At 51.3% G+C, this 19,610-nt stretch overlaps 1 protein-coding gene across 3 annotated transcripts in view; it reads left to right on the top strand.

Annotated features, from left to right (window-relative positions):
- Positions 1 to 19,610, top strand: part of LOC118221097 (C-terminal-binding protein 2) — a 100,215-nt gene that overhangs the window by 27,172 nt on the left and 53,433 nt on the right. For 2 of the 3 annotated variants that reach the window (XM_035405795.1, XM_035405799.1), the window contains exon 2: positions 14,800 to 14,983. In XM_035405795.1, coding sequence (XP_035261686.1) covers positions 14,926 to 14,983 — 58 coding nt within the window. In that variant the 5' untranslated portion in view covers positions 14,800 to 14,925. Of the gene's footprint in view, positions 1 to 6,668; positions 6,794 to 14,799; positions 14,984 to 19,610 lie in introns of those variants that run through there. The other variant, XM_035405796.1, reaches the window with a different exon arrangement.

Raw genomic sequence — 19,610 nt, 5'->3', positions numbered from 1 at the left:
CCCCGCTGCACCTCCAATCTGCAGATTGCCCTCAGAAGGTTATAAACATACACTAATTAAAACTCCACTCAATTAACCTATATCTTTGACCTTTGTTGGCGGTTAAAGGCATTCTTTCTGAACTGGAATGCAATTACCGCCGGCGCGACTCCTATCGGCCTCCTCCATCTATAGTCGTTGGCTGTGGTCACTGTATAGCAAATACACCGCAGCATTTCCCGCTAGGCTTAATTCCTAAGCAAAGTTAAAAAAAAATTAAAAATTATTAGTATTATTTATTTCTTTCTTTTTTACTAAATAACTTTTATTCGGTAATATTGAAAAGCTGTTCTCTCAGGAAAGTTCAGGTAAGCTTTCGTCAGCAGTTAGCTTAAGTGGCGTTCAAGGATTCAGCATAGTACTGGCATTAATTAATATACATTGTGGATGTCTTTGCACGCCTATTCCCTGTCTTCTAAGTGCCGTGAGGCAAGATTATGTGAAATCTGGTGTGATTAATTATATTAATAACGTTAGTGACACAACAGGCTTTATTCAATATAGCCTCATTAACTATGGGGTTTTTTTGTTGTTGGGATATTTTATTTTATTTTATTATTTTTCCACATTTGAGGCCAGCATTTGTATTATCTGAGAATTGCGCATTAGCCGGAGTCAGCAGTTTTGAGTGCCGCAATCTCATTACATTTACAGAGGAGGGATGGAGAGCAACAAAAAAAAAATTAATTGGAGGCATGCAATAGTTAGGACAGGAGCTAGGCAAGGGCGGTATAAATCACTGGCTGGGATGACAGCTTTATGTGCCCGGAGAGGGATAAGTGGTTAACTTTAATGAGAGGAGATAGAAATGTTGAGTTACTTTTTTTTTTTCCTCCTCCCTCCCCCCCCCCCCCACCTCCTCGGCCTCTTGCCTTACGCACGCTAGCGGTACACCCCCCCCCCCTCCCCCCCCCCCATTTCAGCAGACCCAGAAACCCTGAACTATTTAGACTCCGCTTGATATATAGAGTTAATTCCACTCGCCCAGCCGCCGTAATTCATGTGTTTCGCGCATTTAATGTCTGGCGGACAAAGTGCGCCGCGTGGAACTGTTAATTTTCCGCCCGGAGATTGCGGGTCCCCGTCCCTTCCCATCACCTTCCGCTCCCTACCCCCAACTCCCAACCCCCACCCTCCCCTCCACCCGCTCTCCACCCCCCCTCCCCACTCCTGACCCGCCTGCCATATTTTTTTCCATTACTTTGCCAGTTAATTTGGCTAAAAGAAGATGTTTTATGCCATATCGGGTTCCCTGCTTCCTATAAAAAACACCCCGCTTCCCTGGCTCCACCACAATAAACCTTCGTAAGGTTCAGCTCCTTCTCTTCAGGAGGCATGTACCGCCTACACCCCTGTCTTGACAATGGCTTGTAAGACATCCTCACACCCCCTTATGCCTGCCCCCCCCCCACCCCCCACCACATTCCCTCCACCACCATCCCCCTCCTTGCTCTGAAGTTCACCGGGGTCACTTGTGCATTTTTTATTTATTTTTGAAACGGGGAGATAATTTTCTTTTGCAGTGGGCTGGCAAACAGTGTTTTTTTAATTGGTAAGTGCTGCATAATGAAGTCACGTCTCTGTGGAATTTTCCTTTTTTCCCCCCTTTTTTAAAAAAAAAAAGAGAAAAAAAAAGCGTGTTTGATTTCCAAGAGGGGCCCCCAGCGTGCAGTTGCGCAGAGAGGGAAGTGAATGACCTCCAGACACGGGGCAGGGGGAAATCATGTGTTTGCGGGATGACAGGGGGGCGCGGGGAGGGAGGGGGAGGGAGGGGAAGGGGGGGGGGGGGGGGGGGAGGATTTGGAGTGTGTTGCGGAAGGTTTCCAGTTGACTACGGGGGCACGGGCTTTCTGAAGCGTGATGGGTCTCGCACAGTGGGTCAGGACTGGCTAATAAGCAGCTCCACACAGGAGGTGGACCGATCATGCGTTCCGATAAAGGCCGCGACGAACGACGGAGGAGGAGGAGGAGGAGGAGGAGGCCGTCCCTCCAACATGTGCGTTTCACGCAACGAGCTCCCTCGCATTCGCCGCCCGGGGTAAAAAAAAAATAAATAAATAAAATAGGATGTAGAGTAAATATGTGATTAATTAATTGTGAAAACAACAAATTAGCACGAGGCTAAGCGGCCAGGCTAGTCATTATTTCAGTCATGGCCTTTGCAGAAACTAATTGTTGTTCTTGGGTAATCTGAGGAGGAGGTGGGGGGGGGGGTGGGGGGGAGACAACCACAACTAACACACATGGCAGTGCGTTTGAATGCTATTATGAATGTCTGTCAATTTTGCCTTCGGGTCACCGAGAGCGATACAGACCGAGGTGTACTGACGTCCCTGGTGGCACAAGAGTCCTGCAGACTTGTGTTCGGCCAAGCGGCTTAGACAAGCAAGAAAGGGAGCGAAACACCGCAAACGTTCCCCCTCGGGCTTCGAGAACGGCTTTAGATTAGAATGGACTCAGTCACCTAAGCTCCACGCAGATCGCATTTTTGCTGGACTGAGCGAAAAATAGCTTTTGCCGCCTTTGTCTGGCCACATTACTAAGAACGTTATTTCGATTTGCAGCCTAGAGGTGATTTTGGGATTCGTTATGAATGGTGTGTGTTCGGAAAGTGTCGTGGGAGTGGCCTGTTTGTGAAGGCTTTCTGTCAGAGGTCGTAAAACCTGAAAAGCCAAGACAAGGCTTTCGTATTGAGGGGGGGGGGGGGAGACACATGACCTTTTGACCTTACAAGGTGAAATGGGGGTCACTGTCTAGTTCTGTTAATTACTAAAGCAAAAAAAAAAATAATAATTTTAAACTTAAAAAAAAAAAAGAAGCCCAGTGGACAAAGCCAAAATATATATTCTTGTTGTATAGGTCATGGGTCAAAATGAAGTGAAAAGTATCTTTTAAATGCACAGAAATCAGAATTCACTCAAGCCCTTCAGGCAGTCTTGTTTATAACAGCGATACAATCCCATGAGTCATTTCTCTTTCCATTGTTCACCCCCAAGGGACCAAGGCTTGTCAGGTGGTGTCAGTTGGGCATTCTGTGGTTTCCTGAACAAATTTTTGTGTCAAGAGTTAATGGAATTTTTTGTAATTATATATAATATACATATTTTTTAAAGAATATATATATAAATTGATACTATATATATATATATATATATATTATTATTACATATAATTACTATAGTACAATAGAAGCTTTGAAACCTTTTATGGTACACTGTGGGAGTAACACATGTGCGCGCAAACACGCACACACACACACACACACACAAACAAACCATTTCCTTCTGGTCTCCTCCCCACTTGTAAGAGTGCACTGCCAGCAGAATAAATGTTAGTGGTCAAGACGAGCATTCCAGCTCGTACCTCTTTGCGTTCTCTGTTGTGCATTTAATCATGTTCGGAAGGGTGTTCTGCAAGAATGAAAATATATTGCGGTTGCGCGGGGTAAAAATTACCTTTTTTGAAAGGGACAAACAAAAGAGAGAAAAAAAATTTCCCCGGACATAAGTGTTGCTCTTATCTGTTTATCATGTTGCGGTACTCCTGAGCCTTATCCCTTACTAATCAATTTACGGAGGCAGCGGTATCAATATAAGTGCCACCAGCGCCCGACGCCACAATAACTCAAGTTACGCGTTTGAGCCGCGCCTGAGTTTGATCCCGCGCCAGAGTGATGAATAGCGGTCCCCCCCCCCCCCCCCCTTTCCGTTGGTGATCAGCACTTTTATTCCACTGCTAATCCGCGAGGCCATATACAGCAACGCCGCTGTAATTCTTCACCTTGTTTCGGCCGCACTGTAAAAGGGAACGGTGACGGATTCTAAAGCTGTCTCCCGCCCACCGATAAGTGGGGGGTGGGGGGGGGGGGGTGATTTAGTGGTCGCCGTGCCAACCCTCGGCGGTGGCGCGGGGCGACATCCCGTGAAAAGTTGGACGGGGACGGGCGCCGTATTTTACCTGTCACGAGCGTCGGAGGGAGAGTACCGTTAACGGGGGGGGGGGGGGGGGGGTCTGTCAGGTGTTAAAAGGGTTGTCATGTTGCCGGAGATACGGCGCGCCCCCCGCGCATGTTATTTACTGCGCTAACGGCCTGGCGCTGCTCCGGCGACGTTCCCGCCTTGTTATTGTGCTCCGCCCGCTTTTTATTGGGAGTGAGTGGCGAGCGCGCGGCGGCGGCTTCGACGTCGGAGTCCGGCGCGGGGTGCTGACATACGAGGGGGCGCCACCCCAGTGTGATTAGAGGGGAGGGCCGCTGAAATTGCCGGGGTGGGTAAGATGGGCGTGGTCCCGTCGCCGGTGAGGTAATGTGATGGAGCTGACAGGGTGTGGTTTAGTCCCAGTGTGTTAGGGAGGGGGAGAGCAACTCACAGGAAAGTATTTTGAGAGGAATGCTCACTGAAAATTTGTAGGTTTTTCTCTCCCCCTCCCTTTCTCTCGCTCTCTCTTTCCACTATATCAGCCTGGATAAGATGTACTAGGAAACTGTTTTCAGGGGTATCACCCTCTCCCTCTCTCGCCCCCTCCCTCTCCCTCTCTCCCCTGCCCTCTCTCTCTCTCTCTCTCTCTCTCCCTCTCTCACCCCCTCCCTCTCCCTCTCCCCTGCCCTCTCTCTCTCTCTCTCTCTCCCTCTCTCGCCCCCTCCCTCTCCCTCTCCCCTGCCCTCTCTCTCTCTCTCTCTCTCCCTCTCTCGCCCCCTCCCTCTCCTTCTCTCCCCTGCCCTCTCTCTCTTTCCCTCTCTTCCCCCCCCACTCTCTCTCTCTCTCTCTCTCTTCTCCTCTCTCTCTCTCTCCCCTCCTCTCTCTCTCTCTCTCCCTGTTTCTCCCCTTCCTTCTCTCTCTCTCTCTCTCTCTCTCTCTCTTTCTCTCTCCCCCTCTCTTTCTCTCTCTCTCTCTTTCTCTCTCTCTCTCTCCTCCTCTCTCTCCTCTCCCTCTCTCTCTCTCCCTGGGCCGGATCAGAGAGGCCCTCGGCCGGGTCGAGCGAGCACACGTGCGGTATCGGCGGTCTCCGAGCGAGCGGCTCTCCGGGTCGCCCGCGGCGGCGCGCGGGGGGACTCGTAACCGCCCGGCCGCGCGCAGCTCCGGGGCCTCCTGAGATGCGTGCTACATTCGGGGGGTGATGGATGCGCTAATAAAGCGGTACGCTAACGCTCTCCTCCGTTTACGCCGTGGCGGCGCGCCCCTCACCTGGCTAATTAGCCGCGCGCTACCGGCGGTGCCCCGGAGCACCGGGCATTAGTCTCGCTGATGGGGGCGGGGCATGCAGGCCGGGGAGGGGGGTTGCGGACACCCCTCTTCTCTCTAAAGTGCGATGATAGTGTTTCGTTGCTCTTTGGGCCAAGCCCCGCCCCTCCCCTCCCACCTTGGTCTCGACTATTTAACTCCACTTTGGGTCACACTCGCTTAAACTGCTAAGCTGTTCCGTCACAATGAGCTGATGCAATTTGAAAGAGTTCGGTCAGTTACCTCGCCTCAAACTATTAACTAAACCGTTAGAAAGTACCCTCGTCACATGACGTCTGTGAGAGAGTGCGAGCTCCCTGGCTTAACGTCGCGGCGCTCCCCCTGGTGGTCATTTCTATAACGGGTAATCGTGGCAGGCGTAATTGGGTGGGTGCGTGCCTGCTCTGGGTACAGCGGGGGGCTGAGGGCAGGTGGGGGCTTGGGGCCAGCGGTGGAGGCAGTGTTTCCATGACGCTCCTCTGGGCAGTAAACCGCTGCAGCGCCGTGCCATGCGCCAAGCCTCTGAACGTTGGCTTGGTTGCGCTCGAATGTTTTTCCTGTCGGCTTGAAAAGCGAGGCGTAGCTGAGAAACTTCACCGCTGAGCAGCCGTTGGCAAGCAGCGTCTCTACAAGGAATAAAACAAACTTGGCCTCAGCGAAAACTCAGGCAGATAGCTGACCTTCATACTTGGAACGGCTCCGTTCTGCGTTTCTCTTCAAAATAAATATTTTCTTTAGGAGGCTTTGCATCTTGTGTATTTTTTTTCTCGCAGCTGTCATTTTTTAAGTTCGTACGATTGTTTTTATTCTGTAAGCAGTAGGGGTCGGGAGGAGATCGACCTCCCTCTGTTTGTGATGTGTGGATGGTGTGTGGTGTGGATTTGTGTGTGTGTGCGTGCATGTCTGTCTGTCTGTCTGTGTGTTTGTGTGTTTGTGTGTGTGTGTGTGTGTGCGTGCATGTCTGTCTGTCTGTCTGTCTGTCTGTGTGTTTGTGTGTTCAACGTTCCCCAAACATCATATCGCTCAGTTCAAAGTTGAGACCCATTCCATCAGTTGAATTATTGGCAAGGCGGTGAGCACATCTGTGACATGACAGGGTTTGGACATTTGGCCTTTGTGCCAAAACAAACCGCTTTGCCTAAAACAAGAGCTGTGGCTGTGTGACTGTGTGTGTGTGTGTGTGTGTGTGATTGCGTGTGTGCGTGATCGCGTGTGTGTGTGTGTGTTTTCCTGCAGCATGATACACTTGTGTGCTTCCTTTGTGTTACAATCCCTGTCTGTTCTTCTGGACTTTATCAATTCATTGTTTTGCTTGGCCTGCTCTCAGTGTAAACCAAAATACGTAGGGAAGCTGGCTTTCTGAGGCTGGGTCCTGTGGGGGGAGGGGGAGGGGGCGGCGGTGTGGGCATGGCGGGAATGGAGCCACCTTTTACACAGACCAGGAAGCTCTGAATCATATGGGCCTTCCTGTGAGGACCCTCAGGAAGCTGTCTCTGGGCCTCTGGCTGCGGAGTTTGGCCGTTCCCTGGGATCAGGTGGGTGAGCAGATCTTGGACCTCCCAGCCTGCACTGAGCGTGTGTGTGTGCGTGTGCCTGAGTGTATGTGTGTGTGTGTGTGTGTGTGTGTGTGTGTGTGTGTGTGTGTGTGTGTGTGCGCGCGCGCGTGCGTGTGTGCCCGAGTGTATGCGTGTGTGTATGTGTGCCTGTGTGTGGGTGGAATAAGCTCAAAGTACTAAAGTGTTTGAAAACTTGGACATTTTATTTAAGAGCTGGTGTCCAGTAGGACCTGCGGTGGTCTCTTTAACTAACCTATAATTAATAGTACTAGTCCTCCCTACTGGGGTCCCCTAACTCTAACTTTAACCCTGGGGTCCCCTAACCCTAATGTGTGTAATGTATGGTCTTTATTTCAAATATTGCTTCTTAACTAAATGTAGTTAACTGTCGAGTCGTTTCAGTATAAAGCTGTAATCACCGATGTCAAAACAAACGGTTCAATGTGTCGAACAGTACAGCGATGTTTGGATACACGATTAAAAGCCTGACCTGTGCTATTCGATCAAAGGTCAGGGTTGTTATTCACACAGAAAAGTTCTAACCGGACTCCCGGCCTTCCTCTGGGGTTGTGATATGGACTCAGGCGCTGGTCTGTAATGTGATATTTTTAGTACAGTAGCCCCGTTTCGCCTGCTACCTTGACCTTCCTGTTTTCCCTCCCTCTCGGACCTCTTGTTTTGGTTCCGCACTGAAAGATTTACCTGAGGTTAAACAAAAGACAAAAGCTCGGAGGAAAATGTGCCTCGCTGTGCTGTAGGAAAAACATCCATTTTGGTAGTTTGTGGGGGGGGAGGGGAGGGGAGGGGGGGGGGGACATTAAGATACAGGCTGAAATAAAAACAACAGAAACTTTAGGAAAAAAAGGAGGCTTGGAGCTGTAAAGCTTTCGACTGAAAAGGACACTGCCCCGTGCGGCGCAGCTGCGGAGACATCGGCACGGCCTTGCCGACGGGCCAGGAGAGAGACGGGCTAGGGGAGAGAGACGGGCTAGGGGAGAGAGACGGGCTAGGGGAGAGAGACGGGCTAGGGGAGAGAGACGGGCTAGGGGAGAGAGACGGGCTAGGGGAGAGAGACGGGCTAGTGGAGAGAGTCGGGCTAGGGGAGAGAGACGGGCTAGGGGAGAGAGACGGGCTAGCGGAGAGAGACGGGCTAGGGGAGAGAGACGGGCTAGGGGAGAGAGACGGGCTAGGGGAGAGGCTAGGGGAGAGAGACGGGCTAGGGTAGAGAGACGGGCTAGGGGAGAGAGACGGGCTAGGGGAGAGAGACGGGCTAGGGGAGAGAGTCGGGCTAGGGGAGAGAGTCGGGCTAGGGGAGAGAGACGGGCTAGGGGAGAGAGTCGGGCTAGCGGAGAGAGACGGGCTAGGGGAGAGAGACGGGCTAGGGGAGAGAGACGGGCTAGGGGAGAGAGTCGGGCTAGGGGAGAGAGACGGGCTAGGGGAGAGAGACGGGCTAGGGGAGAGAGACGGGCTAGGGGAGAGAGACGGGCTAGGGGAGAGAGACGGGCTAGGGGAGAGAGTCGGGCTAGGGGAGAGAGACGGGCTAGGGGAGAGAGTCGGGCTAGGGGAGAGAGTCGGGCTAGCGGAGAGAGACGGGCTAGGGGAGAGAGACGGGCTAGGGGAGAGAGTCGGGCTAGCGGAGAGAGACGGGCTAGGGGAGAGAGACGGGCTAGGGGAGAGAGTCGGGCTAGGGGAGAGAGACGGGCTAGCGGAGAGAGACGGGCTAGGGGAGAGAGACGGGCTAGCGGAGAGAGACGGGCTAGGGGAGAGAGACGGGCTAGGGGAGAGAGACGGGCTAGGGGAGAGAGTCGGGCTAGGGGAGAGAGACGGGCTAGCGGAGAGAGACGGGCTAGGGGAGAGAGACGGGCTAGGGGAGAGAGTCGGGCTAGCGGAGAGAGACGGGCTAGGGGAGAGAGACGGGCTAGGGGAGAGAGTCGGGCTAGGGGAGAGAGACGGGCTAGCGGAGAGAGACGGGCTAGGGGAGAGAGACGGGCTAGGGGAGAGAGACGGGCTAGGGGAGAGAGACGGGCTAGCGGAGAGAGACGGGCTAGGGGAGAGAGACGGGCTAGGGGAGAGAGTCGGGCTAGGGGAGAGAGTCGGGCTAGGGGAGAGAGACGGGCTAGGGGAGAGAGTCGGGCTAGGGGAGAGAGTCGGGCTAGCGGAGAGAGACGGGCTAGCGGAGAGAGACGGGCTAGGGGAGAGAGACGGGCTAGGGGAGAGAGACGGGCTAGGGGAGAGAGTCGGGCTAGCGGAGAGAGACGGGCTAGGGGAGAGAGACGGGCTAGGGGAGAGAGTCGGGCTAGGGGAGAGAGACGGGCTAGCGGAGAGAGACGGGCTAGCGGAGAGAGACGGGCTAGGGGAGAGAGACGGGCTAGCGGAGAGAGACGGGCTAGGGGAGAGAGACGGGCTAGGGGAGAGACGGGCTAGGGGAGAGAGTCGGGCTAGCGGAGAGAGACGGGCTAGGGGAGAGAGTCGGGCTAGGGGAGAGAGACGGGCTAGGGGAGAGACGGGCTAGGGGAGAGAGACGGGCTAGGGGAGAGAGACGGGCTAGCGGAGAGAGACGGGCTAGCGGAGAGAGACGGGCTAGCGGACGTTGAGCGGAGGCTCTCCGTGTGGTGTGGTCCCGGGGGACTGAAAGCCCGTTAAAGGCTGAGTGTCTTGTGCAGAGGAAAGTCGAGTTAACCTTGAGGCCCATCAATCAGTACAAAGGGGCAGGGAGGTTATGGACTTCAAAACAAAAGTAAACAATGGGGGAAGATAACAGCCATCGGTCTGAATGTCAGTTGGAATTCAGCTGGAATGGCGGACAACAACGACACCCTGGCAAATGTCCAGCACCTGAGCGCTTTGCTGGTTTTTCTTGCGATATGTCACTGAAAATTGTTTTTTTTTTTCTGTCCTTCTTTTAACCTTTTGTGTTGAATTCAGTGGTTTTTCTCCCTCTTAAAAACCCACTTGTATACAAATAGATAAGCACCCACTTCATTCATTTCCTTGCTGCTGGTTGTACTGACGCTTGTATTGCGAGGAGCGGACATTTCGTGCCTACACTGCTCATTGGTTTTTACAATTCCCCGTGTGTACGGTAGCGTCTGCTTTATGGTCTGTTCTTTTAAAGGGCTGCACGGGCGGCAGGCACTCTGACCTTTTAAAGCGAATGAATAATTCAGCCGCATAAACTATTAAATTGACATATTAATCTAACCGAGAACATGGTTTTAATTTTCCGATTCGAAGCCACTTTGTACCGTAGCTTGTACGAAACGCGATAGTGTTTCCTTTGTTGTAAAACTTAATCCGGTGATTAAAGACTCTCACAAACAAAAGTGGGAGTGCGTTGGCCGTCAAAACATTTCCGTAACGTGCAGCTGGTCCCCTCCCCCCGCAGTACATTTCAGGTAGTGCGGAGTTGGAAAGGTTAGTCAAGCCCTTTCGGGTTTATTGCAAATAGCCGAGTCATAATTAGAGCCTACCCCTGGCAGCCAGTTGATGGCTTCGCGAGGCAAGTAATCAGTCCATACCAATTAACTTCTGGGGGAAGATGTCTCTATACCTACTTACGTACCGAACTGCTCCTTCTGTGTTAGCTCAACAAGTTATTAATCACGTCTCCCGCTGCCCAATTTTTTCTTTCTCCTTCGATGGAAATTGATGTTTTTTTTTTGAGATTTATTGTGACATCTTTCGGTACGTAACATGCTTTGCCATTTCAACTCAATTTGAGATTTCAGTAAGAACATTTCAGAGTTGCAGAAGTAAGAGTGAGGTCAGTTATTTCTCTAGGGCAGATCCGCCTTTCACTGTTAAGTAGCTGCAGGCAGTATTTTTTTTACTGAGCTCCTTTATGCGGATAAAATATTGGGATGTGTGTCAGCCTTGTGTTTGTGTTGAGGTTTGTATGGGGGCTCCAGCTACAAAATGGCCTCTGATCCTTTTTCACTGAAGGACCCCAAGGCCGCTCTTCAATTCTGTAAATGAACATGAAGTTTGATTTGACTTTGAAATAATACTAGATTTAATTTTTTTAGGGCCTTTCATCTCATGATCTCCAAGGGCTTCACATTGTTGGGGGAGACTTACCTCAACCACCAGAAATTGTCTGTGGTGGCAGAGAAAGTTCTCTCTTGGTGTTTTTGGTCTTTCTCGCACCCCCCCTTCCTCCCTCCCTCCCTTTCTCTCCCAACCCTGCCACCCTCCCTCCTGTCCATGTGTGGCCCACACAAGGAGATGTTGTTTTGCTGGGACTGGAGCCTGTGTCCTCCTGGCGATCCATCTCTGCCTGCCTCGAAGGCGAGGGGAGCCTGGGGGGCGGAGCGTCCGAGGCCTTGAGGTTTGGGTGTGGAATGGTTGGCGCCCCCGGTGTTTTCCCGCACGCACGTCTCCCGGGACAGCGGCGGCGTTCGGGTCGTGATTGATGCGCCGTTTGGGGTGGACGTTGGCGTGCGAGTGGGCATGCGTCCAGCAGGAGTCTGGGGGGCTGGGCGAGGGGGTGGGAGGATGGGGTGTGACTGAAAGGGTTGTTTACTTCAGCATCAGAGCCAAGGAGACAGGGGCTCCAAAAAAGGACCTCCCCAAATGGGTACTCTTACAAGGGACTGGTCTAAAGTTGCTCTGAAGCACGGTGAGGCTGTTTTCAAAAGCTCTTCTCTTCCAAAAGTGGCATCTCTGTTAGAGAGCAGGGAGGGCTCATTCCAAAGAAGTAAGACCTGTTCTCTCTCCAAATAACTATTATCTACTATTTTTCACTTCAACTTGTGTAATCCCAGTAGGAAAGAAGGTTTTTTTTCTGCAAAATAATTAATGCTTTATGAGTGTTTGACTAATTGGACTGCAATTGTTTAAAAATAAACATGGGGTGTGGGGGGGTCAGTTCTAACAGGCCCTCATAAAATTAGTGACCTGCCAGAGCACATCTCCAGACACGCGGTCCGTCCAGCCTCGCACTTTCCCTGGATTTATGTTCCTCTCAGAAGCACCTAATGGAGTGTACGGGTCAGAGCGGGCCCACGGTCGAGCGTCTCTCTCTCCCTCTCTCTCTCTCTCTCTCTCTCTCTCTCTCTCTCTCTCTCTCTCTCTCTGTCTCTATCTCTCTCTGTCTCTCTCTCTCTCTCTCTCTCTCTCTCTCTCTATCTCTCTCTCCCTCCCTCTCTCCCTCTCTCCCACTCTCTCTCTCTCTCTCTCTCTCTCTCTCTCTCTCCCTCCCTCTCCCTTTCTCTCTCTCTCTCTCTCTCTCTCTCCCCCTCCCTCCCTCCCTCCCTCCCTCCCTCCCTCTCTCTCTCTCTCCAGGACGTTTCCCCGGCCCTCCGTGGTTACCGTGTGCGGAGCCTCGCGTGTGGGGGCGGCGGGGTAGGGTCACGCCTTCCCTCCGCGGGAACAGATTTGTCTCTAGACCGCGGGAGACGCACGCACACGCAAACGCCGCTCGTTACTCACCTCCATCTGTGGGGTGGGGTGGGGTAGGGTGGGGGGACGGGGGGGAGCGCCAGCCAGTAAACAGGTGTAAGTGCTTTTCGGGGGCCGAGGTCAGCCGCCCCGGAGAGAGTGGCCTGCTCCGATACAGTCTGCTGTGAGCTCAGATAAGCGCGTGGGTTCAGGGAGGCCGTTCGCTCTTGATAAATCACCCCGATGAGGAGGGTCATTGTCGGGAGGGGAAATTAATCAGAGCTAATAAACCAAGCTCGGGACCGAGCCATGTTTCTTCCTTTCTTGTTGTTTTTTCCGGCAACCGCACGGACCCCGGCGATCCCCAAACAATTTTGCATTAATGATTTTGCAAAAAAAAAAAAAATGAAAATGACTTTTTTTTTCTTTTCTTTTTTTTTAAATTGAAGATAACGCTGCCACTTTTTGTGGTGTGTTATTGCCATGGTAACACTTCAGGGGGAAGGTTACCCCGTGTCCGGTCTGTTTGGCACTGTCCGGGTGAATGCATTTATTTTAACGATCCAGCCATGCGCTAACGAGCGTTTGAGTCCTGCGCTTTTATCAGGCCCGTTTCTCATCTCACTCTGTTGTGGAAATGCGTCGCCTTTACCGGCTGCTGAGCGCAGGTCTATCGGCCATCCGTTAGCCAGGCTTGACAATGTGGCGGGCTGAAGTATCTCAAAGTGGTGGATTGGACTCCAGTGAATTCTTCAACAGTGGAGTGCTGGGAGTCTCCACTGTCTCCACCCCCCTCCTCCTTCCCTTTAGCTGATTGGCTGCGCATCATAAATGCCTGGTTTCAGAACGGCGTAGGGCACTGTCGACAGGGAGAAAACTGCAGGAGTACGTGTGAGTGGTCATGTGTGGGTTTGTGTTTTGTAGACTGTGTGTGTGTGTGTATATGTGTACGTACTTTACTAGTTGATTGATGGGACAGTACAAGAAAAAATTCAGTCCTTTACAAATAACCGTAAAGGTCCCATTCTAAACCATTGAAAATAATAGTGAAGGTCCGATTGCACCATTGGTTCAGTTAAGAGAGAGACTCATGTTTTATTTTATTGGCCTATATCACTGGTATACGATCCTGTATTAGTAAGTGGTCACTAACCGCTGCACTGTGTGGGAAGTTTTTTTTTTTGTAAGATGCATGCAAAAAACGTTTGACCCCTACTATCTCCACTTCCTCCTCTCTTCTGTGCCAGTGTCAGTTCTTGTACATCTTTATCCCTCAATCACCCACCCACCCTCCCATATGTTCTAGAATGTATTCACAGCTCCTCCTGCATGTGCATTTTACTGCCATTTCCTGTACGCACACATACAGAATGTCCTTCCTGTTTTTTCTTGCCTTTAGCACTTTTTATGTTGCCCCCTGCCTAGAACCCAGCAAACGAGAATCAACTTCCTTGTTCACAATGTTTATGATTGTCAATGAATCCATCACTTTTTTGCTTTCTGAGAAGGTCCTACTTCCCTCTATTGGCGAGAGGTTGTCATTGCAATTTTATTTCCAGCCCACTGGAAATTTCATATAGCCTAATGCCGATTCTTCCCTGTCGCTGGGAGGGTTTTTTCCTATAAGGACCCCTTTATAAATATTTCCCTGACATTTATGAAATGCCATTTATTTCAGTCACTTAAATGCATCTATATAGCCTACTACTTTGAGTGTTACTGGGAGAAATGAAAAAACCCATTCTAGTTTAAATTATTGTGCAGTGGCTCATAAAATTGTTCTCACAAATGCATTGTTTCCTGGAGGAAATGCCATTTGACCTGTGATTAAGTGAAAGTAAATGTTGATTTGTGAACTGAGGTCAGTGATGTGGTGCTGAGCATTGCCCTTTGGAGTCAATGGCTCAACCTGTTGTGGGTGTTTTTCTCTCACTTTGTGACTGTCAAGTCAAGGCATGTTTTTACTGACCACGTGACCTGTTAACTTCACAAATTGCATGAAATGCAAGCCCATGCAATTTGTTGTTGTTGAGGTGAAGCAAGCAGCAAAGATAAACAGAATATATGTGAAAGTGCAAGACTGTGTTTCTTAAGAAATAGCCTACTGCCACGCACCAGGACTGAGATTCTGAAGGTTTTTACTATTATTTTTTAGATTTTTATTTTTCAATCCAGCTTTGTTACTGCTTTGGAAGGTGTTACACCAGAAGGCGCAGAGGGCAGCTGGAGGTTCCTGGATGAATGGGCGAGTTGATCTCCGTCCTGAGTTTTGATGTTCTTTTGGCATAGGGGGAGAGAGAGTCTAGAACAGCCTGGAGCCCTCCTGCACCTTTGCCTAGTGCAGGCCAGAATATTTTGGATTTAATCCCGCATAGAGCGGTCAGTCCCACTGAAAGCTGTCAAGGCCTTTAACAGTTTATCAGAATGTATCATAGAAAATTCTGGCAGCTAGCTATTTAAGTCAGTGGTAATAGGAGATGAATCGGGTGTAGTGTTGATGGGGGTTCTGGTTCTGGTTAAATGCTGCTGTTGGCGCATCTCTTGGCTGGGCCAGGGCACTTGGATGTGCGCGACTCTGACCGGACGCTCTCTGTGCCCCTGTGCAGGTGCGTGGAGGCGTTATGCGCTGGGGCGGACCCCGCGAAGGGCGTTAGGTTACCGAGAATACGCGTTCGTCTCTGGAGGAGGAGGAGGAGGAGGAGGAGAGGAGGAGGAGGGCTTCGGGCGCAAGCATGGCTCTGACCGACAAACACAAAGTGAAGCGGCAGCGACTGGACAGGATCTGCGAAGGTAAGGCCCCTCCCCCCCTGCCCCTCCTTTTAAGGAAATGACCTCACCCACTGACCCCTTCTGAAGGAGGCCCTGCTTCACTGTTCATTTTGCAGTTTTAAACTGTAATGATGTGTGTAGTTCATGTCACAGGGCTGGTCTCCTGGTCCTCTGGTCCTCAGTGTTTAGGTAAGAAATCAGAACTGCGTTAGTCATGTAAGCCGTCTTTGGATATAGTCGGGGAATTGAAGATGATAATGTCTCAATCTTCAGTGTTTGGTGACCCAAAACCACCAGAGAGATATCCTCCAAGGACTTCTGATATCCAGATCTGATGAAAGCGTTTTGAAATGAGCAAGAAAAGCATGAAAAAAAAAAAGTGTCTACCCATAGGTGCTTAAAAATGAGGAGATGAAGCATCCCAAGTGGCCAGCGAGTGTTGGAATTATTGGGGCGGAGCTTGTCCCGGCCTTTAACATTAGCTTTGCGGAGTTGAGTGAATTCCAGGTCTCTGGTGTATGTGTCACAGTCAGCGTCCAACCGCAGTGCGTCTCCGTCCCCTCCCGCTCTGTCTTGGCCAATCGGGTGCCGTGTTGAGTTGGCGCAGAGCCGAACGGGCACGCTGTCCCTCTCAGTGTGTCGGGGGGCGCTGGTGGTGAGTCCTGTGGCCAGCGGAACAGGCCCACAGATGGCAAACCTGGGCTTCTCTGGCTTAACCCAGGTCAGTGGACCCACCGCCACAGGAGCGGGAAACTATCCCAAAACTGGGGCAGCATTGCTGTTGGACAGTCTTTAAAAAAATATTAAAGAAGCCTTCATTGCTTTCTGCCTCCTTCACTTTCAAATATTTCTCATGTAACATTTAAAAAAAATGTTTTTATCAAATAGATGTAATCATGCAATGAGAATGGGAAATCCAATGCTGTGGTAAAACATGTTTCTTTCTTATCATAAGAAATGCTTAAGAAATGAATTTGAGACATTTTTAATTGGAGACAAACATTCTCCAAATGAGACCATCGGGAGAGCAGGAGCAGCTCGCTTTTTAAAATAGAACTGAAACGGTGACGTGGGATTTGTCTCGTTAGTGTGATGTGCTCTGAGAGGAAGACACGCTCTTAAGTTTTCGAGACCGGGGGGGAAAGTTTCTTACGTGGTAAAGTTTGAGTCTGACTGGCTGTTTTGACTTGTCCTTTGGCCCGCCTGCTGTCACGTTGGGTAGGATTATTTCAGGAAGCCTTATGGAATCTCTGGAAGGAGCCGGCGCTCCGCGCGTTCGGGAGCGGACGTCAGCTCGGTGCCGTGTCACACGCCGTGGGTGAGGCTCGTTCCCTAGTCATCGTGCCGGCGGTGTGGGGGGGCGCGTGCTTCCCGGAGAGGAATTTGGGCTTTCGGGGACAGAATTTCGGGAGGCTCTCGAGGAGCTGTGCCCGGCATCCTCTCAGCGGAAGTGGTGCCGTCCATCCGGCCGGCTCGTGAGTCGTCGCGGTGCGATGAAGAGGAGGAGGAGGACGGCTCGCTCTGCGCGGGGTGTCTGAACTGAGACAGGAAGGGTCCACCGGAGTGTGCAAACAGCTTGTCCTAATTATCATACGTGAGCGCTGAAGCTCTCTCGGCTGCCTGGGCTGCTTCCGCAGTGTGGGAGCACAGGAAGTGTCGGAGACACTGCGAGATGTCTGTATCAGCAAGGTGAAGGTGGGACAGGAAAGAGGAGGGGAAGAGGAAAAGAACGATGCTTTATGGTTAATAAACTTTAAATTAACCAGTTTATTATTATTATTATTATTATTATTATTATTACTACAGTTGTTGTAGTCATAATGTTTACCTGCTAATACATTAATATATTGCTGTTACTATATCAATTTTTGTTGTTGTGAATGGGAACCTTTGATCTATGATGCTAATCTAATGGGCCTAGTGATGGTGGCCCTTGTTCAGTATAAAGAGGAGGGAGGCCTGGGTGCTGTGATTACGATGTTTCGCATCCGTTGATGCTGATTTGAGCATGTACTGTGCTCTGTTAGGAAACTACATGCTTGCACGCACACACACACACACACACACGCACACAGGTTAAGAGCTACTAGAATAGCAGTCACGCAAAATATAAAAGTAAAACTCCAAATCCCACTTCTCTCTGAAACCCCTCCCCTCTCTGACCCCTCGCCCCTCTCTGACCACTCCCCCCATCTCTGACCCCACCCCCCCTCCCCTCCCCTCTCTGACCCCACTCCCCCACCCCTCTAGCCCCGCCTCTTACACGCACACACACGCACACGCACACAGGAGCCCCGTGGTTCGCATGCCGTGCCCGTCAGACCCCCCAGTCCCCCCGGTCCCGCCGCACAGACCCGGAGCGTCGGGCATCCAGCCAGCGGTGCTCTCCTACAGCCCTTTAATTGCGTTTGCGCGGGAGCCGTGTGATCACAGGAGCCCTGTTCTGCTGTAGCTCCAAAGCGCCGCTTTGATGGGGGGGGGGGGGGGTGGGGGGGGTGGGGGGGGGGGGGAGCTGGCAGAACCCTGGACAGGAAGGGGATGGGGTGGGGGGGGGAAGCGGGGGGGGCGAGGTGGTCGTGGCTATGGGAGGGTGTTGGGGTGTGCTTGAAAGACTTTAAAAACGGTTTGATGTTTGGGGCAGATTGCGGGGTAGCTCGTCAGAGAGAGAGGAATTCTGGGAGTCTGTAATGAGGTAGAACGCTTTCCCGGCCCTGTGGCTGGTCACGTGGTGGGGGCCTTCCTTTAATCTCTGCACGCTCTTTCTGGGATGGGGGGGGGTGGGTGGTTCAACCCTCTGCGTGGCGGTATTTTTGGGTTAGCTGTGTGGCTGAGGAGAGAGAGAGACGGATAGACTGTGAGAGATGGAGCGAGAGAGAGAGAGAGTGAGAGAGGCACTGGGATGCAGAGTACAGAGTGAACGGCGCATGATGTCACAGAGCGGAGGTGTTTTGGTCGTGACGGCCCATCGCCCAAGCAGCCCGTCGGCTTCAGGGCGGAGAGACTCTGTATGGGCCGTGCTGGGAGGGGGGTGTGTGGAAGGGGGCTGGGGGGGGGGACGGGCGGAGGTGTTCTGGGAATAAGATGCTCCATCCTCTTCGCTGACCTCTAGGGAACCAGGTTAATATGCGCCCCCCCCCCTCGCGCAGTGCTGGGAGAAGCGGACATGACTGCAGTCCTGGAAAATGGGCCATGATGTGGCGGCGCGCCGCGACGCACCGTCGCCCCCGACAGCGTGTTTGCTTTGCCCGGCGATGCGCGTCTTTCGCAGCGCGGCGGCTGGGAAGCGAAGCGAGACGCGCGTGCGGCGGTCGCCCCGGAGACGCACGCGGTTGCCGTGAAACCCGCGACCGCCACGCACACGTCCGGAGACCCGATCCTTACGGACGCTCAGATGGTCTTAAGACAATGATACAGTCTGAAACTGGATATGAGGCACAATTTCAGAAAGGTGCTTACAGTGGCCCGTCATAGAAAACTTGCTAACAAGAATTGGTGTCAATCCATTTTTAATGAAGTTAATTGAGTACGGTAATCGAAATTCAGTGCATTCATTGAAAAATCATTCTTTGCCATTTCTATTTGTTGATATGAACGATTTGAATTTAAACATAATTTAAATTTAAAAGAATTTCCTTCATTGAATGAATTTTGGTGGAATTCACCCTGGTCCTGTCAGTGAACGATTTATTGCGTCGTGTGTGCATGGGGAGATGTGGGTCATGGCTGCAGTTGTTTGAAATCCTTCCTTTCCCCAATGACATAATTCGAATAGGTTATGGAAACGTGCGGGGAGTGGGGGTGGTGAGGTAATAATTGTTAACCATATCAGACTCTACCAAGCCTCATTCTTCATTACCAGTCAGCCAGCGCGCCAGTTTGGGGTACGGAGCACCGAAGCGCGCTGTTTTCCGTTCCGTAGCGCGCCGGGCGCCTGTTCGCCGGCAGGCCTGCGGGACGCTCCTCAGACTGGGGCCGGGAGCGAACAGTCTGATCCCACAGCAGTTTAGCGTAACATGTGTTCTTCTGATAGCGAAGTGGCTGGTAATAAATGAGCTCACCTGTTCATGAATCCACACAGCAATGGACCGGTGGCTCCAGATGGCTGCCATGGCGAATGAGGGAATTAAGCAATGCAAGTCTTTATTATGAGGGAGTGCGAAGCGGCTCTCTTAAATTCCTGATCGCTATCATTTGTTAGCGAGCCGTTATGGCAACAAAGTCACCCTGTCATTTGTGCCACGCACGGTGGTAGACCTGTGTCATTTTCCTAAAAAGAAAGAGGAAAAATAAAAAGCATTTGATAAGATTTAATCTCGGCCCCATGACAATCGTAAAGCAACGTATATTCTGCCTTGGGTGTCAAAATGGAGATTGACTATTGACTGTTGTCTGTTTTATTGTTGGAAGCGGGGTTAACATAAAGGGACAGTCCTGACAGGTGATCGATTGACTCTGTATCGCTCTCTCACACTGTTCTCTATCATCACTAGTTTTCCTCATGTACGTATATCTTCTGGGTGGAAAAAAACATCTTTGCAGAAAGATTATCAACGTTCTTGACTGTTTCAAGGCTTTGGTCTCATTCAAGGAAGTGTATTTGTTTAATTGTTTTATAGTTGATTTAATCTGCGATATCATTTTTTCAAAA

The sequence above is a fragment of the Anguilla anguilla genome, chromosome 2 (genome assembly GCF_013347855.1).
Source record: "Anguilla anguilla isolate fAngAng1 chromosome 2, fAngAng1.pri, whole genome shotgun sequence".
In the NCBI taxonomy this organism is placed as follows: domain Eukaryota; kingdom Metazoa; phylum Chordata; class Actinopteri; order Anguilliformes; family Anguillidae; genus Anguilla; species Anguilla anguilla.
The sequence above is the reverse complement of the archived record's forward strand: the minus strand, read 5'-3'. Positions and strand labels throughout refer to the sequence as shown.